The following is a 14,056-nucleotide window of genomic DNA, read 5'->3' as shown; positions in this document are numbered from 1 at the left end:
AACTTTTGAAACTCTAGAAAGGACAGAGACATCTCGCTGCCTGGACAGTCACCCAAAGTTCTTTTGTACCGTTGGGGCATCCATCTTCAGCCTTCCGGCCCATAGTATCCAGCAGACATTTTTATCAAGCAGGAAATTCCAAAGACAGTTCAGTCACTTTCTGATGTGTCCTGCAGAATGTCTCACAGACTCTTTCATGAATCAGGAACCCCGAAAGATCATCTCACCTTAGGCAAGTTCAGTAGTCCTCTCTCTGTGGGTTCTCTGTGTCCAGTTTATGCAATAGTCCAGGCAAGAGCAGTTTCTTGCCCAAATGGCTATCAAACTCCATAAGGATCCTCTTCGATGCCCATCTTCTTCTTGAAGTAGATTGGTGCTGCCAGGAGCAGAGTGTCTCATTGTCATGAAAAGTCCTCAGTTATTAAAACATTAAATGTCCTATTCTGTAATCTTTGAAAGATATGAAGAATGTCTATCTAAAATATATCTCTATATATCTAGAAAATATTAACTAACATGACTACAAACTTGACTATTATGATTATCTATTAACTACCTATATACATTACATTTTTAAATGAACTACACAATCACAATACCTTAATCAATATCAGAAATACATATAGCAAAATTGACCTTAAAATCCACATCAATGCAAATTACTCATACCTATATCATTTCCCCCTTTAAATGTAAAAGAACATTTATAAACTATATTTGGGAACATGGGTGCAGTTTTTTCTCTCCAAACTGCTTCCGGCTGAATGGGGGCGTCGTTAATTAGGCCTTTCATGGTATAACCTGTGTGCCAGGGTCATCTCAGTTGGCAGTTGAGCGAAGCAATTTTCTGAAGATGTTCACAGCAAACCTTCAGGAGGACGTGGTCCATCATACCAAATCGTAATAGGAGAAATGAACAGGGTCTCATCCTCTGTGAAAACAAAATAAAAAACTCCTTTCCAAAGCATCATGTCCTTAAACCCAAATTCTGAAATCATAATACCCTTATCATATCCGTTCTGGTTCCATTTGGCAGTCCATATAATGAAATGTCTGTCTGTACTTAGCTCCTTTACAGTCAAAAATTTTAAAGAAAACACAATGTACATAATCCAGACTCTCTGTGAATTTTCCATCTTTACGTGGCTTATTTTTATTTATATCTATAACTATCTGTACTCTGTCTCTTTAAAGACTTTACTTTTACTTTTTCCTTTTTAACCATTAACTTTATTCTCTATATTCTTTTTCTTCTCTCTCCCAAGCCAACGTACATTCATCCAACAGTGTGACTCATTTAGTGGTCTGAATCTGTCCTATTGTGAATCTGCAATTTTTTACTATCCAGGAGCACTTTTGATTTGCGCCTTTAAATCACTAGGCGCTTAAGAATCTAAGCTGTGACATTCCTACGTTAACTTTTAGCTTTTTGAGCGTACATCTGTAGACCAGGCTGTCTTTGAACTCTCGGAGATCCGCCCGTCTCTGCCTCCCAGGCATTGGGATTAAAGGCGTTTGCTACTACACCTTGAACTCACAGAGATCTGTTCATCTCTGCCTTCTAGGCACTGGGATTAAAGGCGTGTGCTACCACACCTTGAAGTCACAGAGGTTTACTTTAAGAATTTTAACTTTTAGTCTGCATATATTTTTAACACACAGTAAACCATTCAGAAATTTTCTCTGTCTTTGAATCTCTCTTTACTGTATATCTCTCTTTTTCTGACCACGTGAGTCTTTAATTTGCCAAGCAATCTCAGTAGGACTAAAGGCGTGGCTTTGCCAGCTAGATCCAGTCCATTCCTTAGCTTTCCAGCCTCATGGCGGATATACAGGCTGCAGCCATGTTTATAGCCACAACTGGCATTTCAAGGTACCTGCTAGCCAGAGAGCTACAACAGACAACACTCAAGTCCTCTCTCGGTAGCCGGCCCTCCTGCCTCAAACAGTCAGAGTTTGCCCTGGCAGGATGGCCCAGAAAGCTGGCATTTTTAAACAGCGCAGCTTTTTTCCTGCTACGGCTGAAAACCGAAAAGCATGCATTCAGCTTTTCGTCAACACCGTTTAAGTGTTTCGTGGCAGGACCTCTTAATGAGCTGCAGGCTTTTGCAGCTAAAGCTGAGTCAGGAAGCCTCTCTTAGATGAGGCGCTTGCTTGCCTCTAGCAAGCAGAGTAGACCCGAGAAATTGCCACAAGAAACACGCTTTACTCTATTCTTTTCCAAGCTTTCTCAGGCTTTCTGTGGACTCAGTTAGCCACACGTCTGGGCGTCATTTGTAGTAATATGGGGCGGCGGCGAGGCTATGTCCCCAAAACCCCAGCCGCCTGCCCGGCTAGCTTATGCCCCGAAATAATTACACGGACACTGTATTCTTTTAAAGACTGCTTGACCCATCTCTATCTAGCCTCTTCTAGGCTAATTCTCACATATTAATTTAGCCCATTTCTAATCATCTGTGTAGCGCCCCTAGGTGCGCTTACCAGGAAGATTCTAGCCTAAGTCCATCCTGGGTCGGAGCTTCATAGCGTGCGTCTTCCCTGGAGCAGGTAGCATGGCGTCTCTCTGAAGGCGTCTGCTCTGGAGAACAGAGCTGCGGAGTCTGACCTCACTTCCTCTTCCTCCCAGCGTTCTGTTCTGTTTACTCCACCCACCTAAGGGTGGGCCTATCAAATGGGCCTAGCAGTTTCTTTATTGCTTAGCCAAAGAAATCAACAGATTGATATGACACTCCCACATCAGAACACGAGCAAAGAAGTCAGGACTACAAGGGGCGCACCCACCCAAGGAGACAGTGGGGCTGATCTATTGGGAGCTCACCAAGGCCAGCTGGACTGTGACTGAAAAAGCATGGGATAAAACCGGACTCTCTGAACGTGACGAACAATGAGGGTGGATGCGAAGCCAAGGACAATGGCACAAGGCTTTGTGGGAGCCTAGCCAGTTTGGATGTTCACCTTCCTAGACATGGACGGAGTGGGGAGGACCTTGGACTTTCCACAGGGCAGGGAACCCTGACTGCTCTTTGGACTGGAGAGGGAGGGGGAGAGGAGTGGGGGCAGGGGGAGAAGGCTGGGAGGAGGGGGAGGGAAATGGGAGGCTGGGAGGAGGTGGAAATTTTTTTTTCAATAAAAAAAAGTAAAAAAAAAAGAGTTGGTTCTTCGAGAAAAATAAACAAAACAGACAAACTTTTACCCAAACTAACCACAAGCCAGAGAGAAAATATCCAAATTATCAAAATCAGAAATGAAAGGAGGGACATAACAACAGACATGGAGGAAATCCAGAGAATCATTAGGTCATATTTAAAAAACCTGTATTCCACAAAATTAGAAAACTTAAAGGAAGTGGACAACTTACTGGATAAATAATCACTTACCAAAATTAAACCAAGACCAGATAAGCAAATTAAACAGACCTATAACTGCTAAAGAAATTTAAAAACGGTCATCAAAAGTCTCCTAACCAAAAAAGGTCCAGGACCAGATGGTTTCAGCTCAGAATTCTACAAGATTTTCAAAGAAATATTACCAATATGCCACAAATAACTCCACACCATAGAAATAGAAGGAACATTGCAAAGTTCTTTTTATGAGGCTACAATTACCCTGATATGCAAACCACAGAAAGACAATACTAAGAAAGAGAATTACAGACCAAACTCACTCATGAACATTGATGCAAAAATACTCAATAAAATACTGGCAAATCGAATCCAAGAACACATCAGAACCATCATCCACCATATTCAAATCAGCTTCATCCCAGATATGCAGGGATGGTTCAACATACAAAAATCTGTCAACGGAATTCACTACATAAACAAACTGAAAAATAAAAAACACATGGTCATCTCATTTGATGCTGAAATAGCTTTCAAAAAAATACAAAGGACATACCTAAACATAAAAGGCAATATACAGCAAGCAAACAGCCATCATCAAACTAAATGGAGAGAAACTCCCAACAATCCCACTGAAATCAGGGAAAGACAAGGTTTTCCAGTCTCTCCATATCTATCCAACATAGTTCTTGAGGTTCTAGCTAGAGTAATAAGACCAAAAAAAAAAAGGAGATCAAGGCGATACAAACTGGAAAAGAACTCAAACTCTCACTATTTGCTGATAATATGATAGCTTACATAAGTGACCCCAAAAATTCTACCAATGAACTTCTACAACTCATAAACATTTCAGTAATGTAGCAGGATACAAGATTAACTCAAAAAAATCAATAGCCCTCCTTTATACAGATAAATGGGTCGAGAAAGAAATCAGAGAATCAAACATCACCATTCACAATAGCCACATATAGCATAAAATATCTCGGGATAACTCTAAGGAAGACTTGTTAGATAAAAACTTTAAATTTTTGAATAAAGAACTTGCAGAAGACACCATAAAGTGGAAAGATCTTCCCTGTTCTTGGGTAGGTAGAATTAACATAGTAAAAATAGTAATCTTACCAAAAGCAATCTACAGATTCAATACAATGCCCATCAAAATCCCAGCAAAATTGTTCACAGACCTCGAAAGAACAGTACTCAACTTCATACGGAAAAGCAAAAAACCCAGGAGATCCAAAACAATGCTGTACAATAAAAGAACTTCTGGAGGCATCACAATCCCTGACTTCAAACTCTACTACAAAGCTACAGTACTAAAAACAACCTGGTGTTGCCATAAAAATAGACAGGCAGACCAATAAACCCGAATCGAAGACATGGATATTAATTCACACACCTACAAACACCTGATTTTTGACTAAGAAGCAAAAAATATCAAATGGAAAAAAGAAAGCATACTTAAGAAATGGCGCTGGCAAAACTGGATATCAACTTATATAAGAATGAAAATAGACCCATATCTATCATCACAAAACCTGCACAAAACTCAAGTCCAAATGTATCAAAGATCTCAACATAAAGCCAGCCACACTGAACCTCATATGAGAGAAAATAGGTAGTACACTCGAATGCATTGGCACAGGATACCACTTCTTAAATATAAACCCAGGAGCACAAACACTGAGAGAAACAATTAATTAAATGGGACCTCCTGAAACTGAAAAGCTTCTGTAAAGCAAAGCACATGGTCAACAAGACAAAACGACAGCCTACAGAATGGGAAAAGATCTTCACTAACCCCACATCAGATAGAGGTCTAAGCTCCAAAATAAACAAAAAGCGCAAGAAATGGGTCATCAAAAGAACAAATAATCTAGTAAAAAAAAATGGAGTATAGACCTAAACTGAGAACTCTCAACAGAAGAATCTAAAATGGCTGAAGGATACTTAAGAAAATGGTCGACATCCTTAGTCATCAGAGAAATGCAAATCAAAACAACTCTGAGATTCCATCTTATACCTGTAAGAATGGCCAAGATCAAAAACACTGATGACAACTTATGCTGGAGAGGTTGTGGAGAAAAAAGAACACTCCTGCATTGCTGGTGGGAATGCAAGCTGGTACAGCCCCTTTGGATGTCAGTGTGGCAATTTCTCAGAAAATTAGGAAACAACCTTTCTCAAGACCCAGTAATACCACATTTGGGTATATATCCAAAGGATGCTCAATCATGCCAAAAGGACATATGCTAAACTATGTTCATAGCAGCATTGTTTGTCATAGCCAGAACCTGGGAATAACCTAAATGCCCCTTGACTGAAGAATGGATGAGGAAAATGTGGTACATTGACACAATGGAGTACTACCAGCAGAAAAACATAATGACATCTTGAAATTTGCAGGCAAATGGATCGATCTAGAAAATATCATATTGATTGAGGTAACCCTGGCCCAGAAAGACAAATATACGTACTCACTCATAAATGACTTTTAGATAAACAGCAAGGAAACCCAGATTACAATTCACAATCCTAGAGAATCTAGACAACAATGTGGACCCTAAGAGAGACACAGATGATTCTAATCTACGTGGGAAGTAGAAAAAGACAAGATCTCCTGAATAAATTGGAAGCATGGGGACCATAGGAGAGGGATGAAGGGGAAGGAAGAAGCTTGGAGAGGAGCAGAGAAAACTGTATAGCTCGATAAAATAAAAAAGTATTTAAAAAAAAGAAAAAAAAATCCTTGCCAGAAACATCTGCCGAGCCCTGACAAGAGATGCTTACTGTGATAGGTTGAGCTCAAATCTCAATTTTTTCACCACGACACCATAAAGTTCTCGTAGGATACACATAATTGTTGTATTTTTTCCAGCACCTGATGGCCCATATACTAGGGGGTGAGGAAAGTCACCACACTGCACCTAGGGAAGAAAGAACAAGGCATTTTACTTCGTCGAACCCAGGTGCTCCAGGTTAAACTACTTCTAAAGCACTAAGGTATTTTGTTTACTACCAGACTCCAATAGAAAATTTATCAAACTGTCATGTTTGCTTTCCTTTTTTTTATTTTTTTTTATTTTATTTTTTTTTATTTTTATTTTTTTTAAATTTATTTATTTATTAAAGATTTCTGTCTCTTCCCCGCCACCGCCTCTCCTTTCCCTCCCCCAATTAAGTCTCCCCCAAGCCCGAAAAGCAATCAGGGTTCCCTGGCCTGTGGGAAGTCCAAGGACCCCCACCTCCATCCAGGTCTAGTAAGTTGAGCATCCAAACTGCCTAGGCTCCCACAAAGCCAGTGCGTGCAGTAGGATCAGAAACCCATTGCCATTATTCTTGAGTTCTCAGTAGTCCTCATTGTCCGCTATGTTCAGAGTCCGGTTTTATCCCAGGCTTTTCCAGACCCAGGCCAGCTGGCATTGGTGAGTTCCCAATAGAACATCCCCATTGTCTCAGTGTGTGGGTGCACCCCTCGCGGTCCTGAGTTCCATGCTCGTGCTCTCTCTCCTTCTGCTCCTGATTTGGACCTTGAGATTTCAGTCCTGTGCTCCAATTTGGGTCTCTGTCTCTATCTCCTTTCATCGCTTGCTGAAGGTTAATATTCAGGAGGATGCCTATATGTTTTTCTTTGGGTTCTCCTTATTTAGCTTCTCTAGGATCACTAATTATAAGCTCAATGTCCTTGGTTTATGGCTAGAAACCAAATATGAGTGAGTACATCCCATGTTCCTCTTTTTGGGTCTGGCTTACCTCACTCAGGATAGTGTTTTCTATTTCCATCCATTTGTATGCAAAATTCATGAAGTCCTTGTTTTTTATTGCTGAGTAGTACTCTAATATGTATAAATTCCATACTTTCTTCATCCATTCTTCCATTGAAGGGCATCTAGGTTGTTTCCAGGTTCTGGCTATCACAAACAATGCTGCTATGAACATTGTAGAGCATATACTTTTGTTGTATGATAAGGCCTCTCTTGGGTATATTCCCAAGAGTGGTATTGCTGGGTCCAGGGGTAAGTTGATCCCGAATTTCCTGAGAAACCGCCATACTGCCTTCCAAAGTGGTTGCACAAGTTTGCATTCCCACCAGCAATGGATGAGTGTACCCCTTTCTCCACAACCTCTCCAACAAAGGCTATCATTGGTATTTTTGATTTTAGCCATTCTGACAGATGTAAGATGGTATCTTAAAGTTGTCGTGATTTGCATTTCCCTGATCGCTAAGGAAGTTGAGCATGACCTTAAGTGTCTTTTGGCCATTTGAAGTTCTTCTGTTGAGAATTCTCTGTTCAGCTCAATGCCCCATTTTATAATTGGGTTGATTAGGCTTTTATGGTCTAGTTTCTTGAGTTCTTTATATATTTTGGAGATCAGATCTTTGTCAGTTGCGGGGTTGGTGAAGATCTTCTCCCAGTTGGTGGGTTGCCTTTGTGTCTTAGTGACAGTGTCCTTTGCTTTACAGAAGCTTCATAATCTCAGGAGGTCCCATTTATTCAATGAGGTCCTTAATGTCTGTGCTGCTGGGGTTATACGTAAGAAGTGGTCTCCTGTGCCCATGTGTTGTAGAGTACTTCCCACTTTCTCTTCTATCAGGTTCACTGTGTTCAAACTGATATTGAGGTTTTTAATCCATTTGGACTTGAGTTTTGTGCATGGTGATAGATATGGATCTATTTTCATTCTTCTACAGGTTGACATCCAGTTTTGCCAGCACAATTTGTTGAAGATGCTCTCTTTTTTCCATTGTATACTTTTAGCTCCTTTATCGAAAATCAAGTGTTCATAGGTTTGTGGGTTAATGTCAGGGTCTTCTATTCGATTCCATGGTCGACTTCTCTGTTTTTATGCCAATACCAAGCTGTTTTCAATACTGTAGCTCTGTAGTAGAGTTTGAAGTCAGGGATGGTAATGCCTCCAGACGCTCCTTTGTTGTATAAGATTGTTTTGGCTATCCTGGGTTTTTTGTTTTTCCATATAAAGTTGATTATTGTCCTCTCCAGATCTGTGAAGAATTTTGATGGGATTTTGATGGGGATTGCATTGAGTCTATAGATTGCTTTTGGTAGAATTGCCATTTTTACTATGTTGATCCTCCCAATCCAGGAGCAAGGAAGATCTTTCCATTTTCTGGTGTCCTCTTCAATTTCTTTCTTCAAAGACTTAAAGTTCTTGTCAAATAGATCTTTCACATCCTTGGTCAGAGTTACCCCAAGATATTTTATGCTATTTGTGGCTATCGTGAAAGGTGATGCTTCTCTAATTTCCCTCTCTGTTTCCTTATCCTTAGTGTATAGGAAGGCCACTGATTTTTTGGAGTTGATCTTGTATCCTGCCACATTACTAAAGGTGTTTATCAGCTGTAGGAGTTCTTTGGTAGAGTTTTTGGGGTCGCTTATGTATACTATCATATCATCTGCAAATAACGAGAGCTTAACTTCTTCTTTTCCGATACGAATCCCCTTGATCCCTTTATGTTGTCTTATTGCCATTGCTAGAACTTCGAGCACTATATTGAAGAGGTATGGAGAGAGTGGACAGCCTTGTCGTGTTCCTGATTTTAGTGGGATGGCTTTGAGTTTTTCTCCGTTTAATTTAATGTTAGCTGACGGCTTGCTGTAAATAGCTTTTATTGTATTTAGGTATGGCCCTTGTATCCCTAATCTCTCCAAGACTTTTATCATAAAGGGGTGTTGAATTTTGTCAAATGCTTTTTCAGCATCTAATGAAATGATCATATGGTTTTTTTCTTTCAGTTTATTTATATGGTGGATTACATTGATAGATTTGCGTATGTTGAACCAGCCCTGCATCTCTGGGATGAAGCCTACTTGATCATAATGGATAATTTTTCTAATGTGTTCTTGGATTCGGTTTGCCAGTATTTTATTGAGAATTTTTGCATCGATATTCATGAGTGAGATCGGCCTGTAATTTTCTTTCTTGGTTGGGTCTTTGTGTGGTTTTGGTATCAGGGTAACTGTAGCTTCATAAAAGGAATTTGGCAATGACTCTTCTGTTTCTATATTGTGAAATACATTAAGGAGTATAGGTATTAGCTCTTCTTGGAAGTTCTGGTAGAATTCTGCATTGAAACCATCTGGTCCTGGGCTTTTTTTGGAAGGTAGATTTTTGATAACGGTTTCTAGCTCTTCGCGACTAACAGGTCTATTTAGATCGTTCACCTGGTCTTGGTTTAGCTTTGGTATGTGGTACTTATCTAAAAAAATGTCCATTTCTTTTGCATTTTCCAGTTTTGTGGCATACAGGCTTTTGTAGTAAGATCTAATGGGTCTCTGAATTTCCTCTGTGTCTGTGGTTATGTCCCCCTTTTCATTTCTGGTCTTATTCATTTGCGTGTTCTCTCTCTGTCGTTTAATTAGTTTGGATAGGGGTTTGTCGATCTTGTTGATTTTCTCCAAGAACCAACTTTTTGTTTCATTGATTCTTTGGACTGTTTTCTGCGTTTCTATTTTGTTGATTTCCGCCCTCAGTTTGATTATTTCCAGTCTTCTACTCCTCCTGGGCGCATCTGCTTCTTTTTTTTCTAAAGCTTTCTCTAGGCACTAATTTAATCTAACTTGCACGAGCAACCCAGAACATGCAATCACAACACTAAATGCTAAAAAGGCAGGGACTCCCTCAGCAAGCTCTCTGAAGGGCACTTTCAAAAATGAGGGCTGATGGGAATGTGGAACTGATCTCTGTAACTGACACAGATGCTTGTCTTGCCTGGGTTCCCAAAATGATTTTCTTGCTAAGAAAGGGGTACACTGATTCCCTTGCAAGTTCATGTGGGGGATACAGGAAGACTGCACATAAGGGATGCTATGGGAAAGAATGTGTTATCAAACAGCAATAAGAGAATGACATCAAACTAAAGGGCACTATGGGCATGTGGGCTTGATCCGATGAGAAGATGTAGACTTTAAAAGTAAATTCATTAAGGCGTAGGAATAGTATACTAACCCCTGTCCTAAGAATATAAACAAGTAGCCACAGGAATCAATAAAATGTGCCCATCCTATGGCTAGGAAACTTAACGTTGAAGCTACTATAAAAACCGGTGTGCATACACATGAAGTATAATGCTCGATTTTTATATTATTGCACGCATTATAAGAACAACAACAAAAAAGACAACTAAAACATATCTTCCACTTCCCTCTCGATTCTTCCAAAAACTCTCATATGGAGGATAGAGGCACTAGGTAAAATAAGTCCTCGTTTTCAGAAAGGACTTAGCTGTGATTCCGAAGAGGCTAGTAACTACGAACAGGGTGCAGGGCACTGTCCCCTGCATCAGCCCGCCATCTAGCTACCTGCAGCAGGAGAGCCTGTAAGACCCCTACTTAACAGCATTAATTTAACAGCAGCAATAACGCTATTTTACAAGGCTTAAAGTTTGAGCTAAGACAGGGGAGTTTAATTTAGAGATAAGGGCTTTGGTCAGCTTAGGGGCAGGGGCGATGAGCAAGGCAAGATATCTCTGGTCAACCATCTGGACTGCCAGCAGGGGACTTGGGGTCCAAAAGAAGAATTGCACCCTAGATAGGCTAGGGCAGCATGTATATCTAATTTCTTGGAAACCGCGAAATTGTACTCAGTTTGAACCAGAGCCTTATTTGAATTGCCCAATCAGAACCCTGTAACTATGCATCTCGCTTCTGTTCCCGCGCTTTTGCTTCCTTACCCTATAAAAAATCCACTGTCACAACTGGAAGGTGCGCTAGTCCCCCGAGCGACTACGCCCCAGGTACCTGTGTACCCGAATAAACCCTCTTGCTGATTGCATCCGCACGTGTGGCCTCGCTGATTCTTGGGGAGGGTCTCCCCAGACTGAAAGCAGCCCACCTTGGGGGTCTTTCATTTTGGTGCGTTGGCCGTGAAGTGGAGACCCCTGCCCAGGGATCAATGACCCACCATCGGGAGGTAAGCTGGCCAGCGATCGTTCTCTGTGAATATCTATGCTTTTATGTTTCTGTGTATGCGCATGTGACCGTATCTGTATCTGTACTAGTTAGCTAGCTAGAATCAGTATCTGGCAGATTCGCGGAGTAGCTGAAGAGCTTGTACTCCCGGCTGCAACTCTGGGAGACGTCCCAGAAGTGTCTGGGGCCAAATTTGTGGCCCGTCCGTATTCTGTGAATCCTACCAAAATAGGGCTGTTCGGGGCACCCCCGCTGCCTGAAGGGTATGTGATTCTTCTGGGAGACGAGAGATCCGGACTCTGGCTGTCTCCGTCTGAGCAATTGCTTCGGGCTTTCCATAGAAGCCGCGCTGTGCGATTGTGCAGTCTCGCTGTCGGTCTCTTGTTCGTTAGTTTCGTCCTGTCTATAACTGTGTTTGAAACCATGGGACAGTCCATTACCACCCCTTTGAGTTTGACTTTGCAGCACTGGCGGGATGTCCAAGCCACCGCGAAAAATCAGTCCATGGACGTCCGCAAGAAGCGATGGGTTACATTCTGTACATCGGAATGGCCCGCCTTCAACGTTGGATGGCCGCGAGATGGGACTTTTGACCTTAACGTTATCTTACAGGTTAAAGCCAAAGTGAAGGATCCAGGCCCTCACGGGCATCCTGATCAGACCGCCTACATTGTCACTTGGGAAGCCCTAGCTTATGACCCCCCCTCCTGGGTCAAGCCATTTGTTTCTCCTAAAAGCCCCATTTTCGCTTCTACACCTACCCTGCCTCCACCTATCCTCCCCACCCCGACCGGACCTCCCTCCTGCACCTCCCTCTACCCTGTACTAACAAAATCCTCACAGAAAAAGAAACCACCAGAGTCTGAGACAAAGCCAGCCCCACGGGTCTTGCCTCCAGGAGACGACCTCCTGATGGACCTGCTCACGGAGGAGCCACCTCCATATCAGGGACCGTCACCCCAGGACCCTGGCGAGGCGGAATCGGCAGACTCCACGGGGGATGGAGAAGCTGGAAAACTGCCGGAGCCCTCCCCAATGGCGGCCAGACTAAGAGGAAGGAGGGAACAGCACCCTGCTGATTCAAGCACTTCCCAGGCTTTTCCACTTAGAGCAGGCGCTAACGGCCAGACACAGTATTGGCCGTTTTCAGCTTCAGATCTGTACAACTGGAAAAATAATAACCCCCCCTTTTCTAAGGATCCCTCCTTGTTGACCTCTTTGATTGAATCCATTCTAGTCACCCACCAGCCTACCTGGGATGATTGCCAGCAACTCCTGCAAGCGCTTCTAACGACGGAGGAAAAGCAAAGAGTCCTCCTAAAAGCGCGGAAAAACGTTAGGGGAGCAAACGGCCGCCCCACTCTGCTCCCTAATGCGATTGATGCAGCATTTCCCCTAGAGCTTCCGGATTGGGATTTCACTACGGACAAAGGTAGGAACCACCTAATTCTCTATCGCCAGTTGCTCGTAGCTGGTCTCCACGGAGCCGCAAGGCGGCCAACCAATTTGGCTCAGGTAAAGCAGGTTATTCAGGGTTCCGAGGAAACTCCTTCTGCCTTTCTAGAACGACTTAAGGAAGCATACCGCATTTATACTCCTTATGATCAGGAGGATCCAGGGATAGAAACAAATTTTTCCATGTCCTTTATTTGGAAGTCAGCTCCAGACATTAAGAGGAAATTGGAGCGATTAGATATCCTGAAGGAAAGTTCACTCCAGGATCTACTGAAGGAGGCAGAGAGAATTTTTAACAAGAGAAAAACACCACAAGAGAGAGATGAAAGGCTGAGGAAGGAAGCGGAGGAGAGAGACGAAAGGCTGAGGAAGGAGGCTGAGGAGAGGGAAAATATTAGAGACCGAAAGAGAAATAAAGAGTTTAGCAAACTTTTGGCCACTGTAGTTTCAGGACAGAGACAGGATAGACAGAGGGGAGACAGAAGGGGCCCCCCAGTGAACAAGGATCAATGTGCCTACTGCAAGGAGACAGGTCATTGGATTCGAGACTGCCCCAAGAGACCCAGGGGACCTCGAAATCCGAGACCCCAAACCTCCCTTTTAACCTTGGATGACTAGGGAGGTTGGGGTCAGGAGCCCCCCCTGAGCCCAGGATAACCCTTAATGTCGGGGGGCAGCCAGTCACCTTCCTGGTGGACACCGGGGCTCAGCATTCTGTACTGACCCAGAACCCCGGACCCCTGAGCGACAAGTCTGCTTGGGTCCAAGGAGCTACCGACGGGAAGAGATACCGATGGACAACTGATCGCAAAGTTCATCTGGCCACTGGTAAGGTGACTCACGCTTTTCTTCATGTACCTGACTGCCCATACCCGCTATTAGGAAGAGACTTGCTCACAAAATTAAAAGCCCAGATACACTTTGAAAACTCGGGGGTGCAGATCACTGGGCCCCAAGGGCAGCCCTTGCACGTGCTTACCCTAAATTTGGAAGATGAATATCGGCTCCACGAATCACCCACCGTATCAGACCCCTTAACAGGGACCTCTTGGCTGACAGAATTCCCTCAGGCATGGGCAGAGACTGGGGGCATAGGACTGGCCAAACAACAGGCCCCCTTAGTTATATCTTTAAAGGCTACAGCCACCCCCATCTCAATCAAACAATACCCCATGTCGCATGAAGCCAGAGAAGGAATTAAACCTCACATACGGAGACTCTTGGACCAGGGAATACTGATACCTTGCCAGTCCCCCTGGAATACTCCTTTATTGCCGGTCAAAAAGCCTGGAACGGGGGATTACCGGCCAGTCCAAGATTTGAGGGAAG

The 14,056-nt window shown here is 42.9% G+C and overlaps 1 protein-coding gene and 1 pseudogene across 1 annotated transcript in view; one reads left to right on the top strand and one right to left on the bottom strand.

Annotated features, from left to right (window-relative positions):
- The window catches only part of LOC142847571 (replication factor C subunit 3-like), a 204,159-nt pseudogene that overhangs the window by 86,113 nt on the left and 103,990 nt on the right, over positions 1–14,056 (top strand).
- Positions 1–14,056, bottom strand: part of LOC142840108 (replication factor C subunit 3-like) — a 35,649-nt gene that overhangs the window by 15,869 nt on the left and 5,724 nt on the right. Inside the window, exon 2 of the mRNA XM_075956579.1 lies at positions 6,132–6,268. Within this exon, the coding sequence (XP_075812694.1) occupies positions 6,132–6,268 (137 nt within the window). The remainder of the gene's footprint in view (positions 1–6,131; positions 6,269–14,056) is intronic.

The sequence above is a fragment of the Microtus pennsylvanicus genome, chromosome 1 (genome assembly GCF_037038515.1).
Source record: "Microtus pennsylvanicus isolate mMicPen1 chromosome 1, mMicPen1.hap1, whole genome shotgun sequence".
Classification (NCBI taxonomy): domain Eukaryota; kingdom Metazoa; phylum Chordata; class Mammalia; order Rodentia; family Cricetidae; genus Microtus; species Microtus pennsylvanicus.
This window is presented reverse-complemented; position numbering and strand designations above follow the sequence as displayed.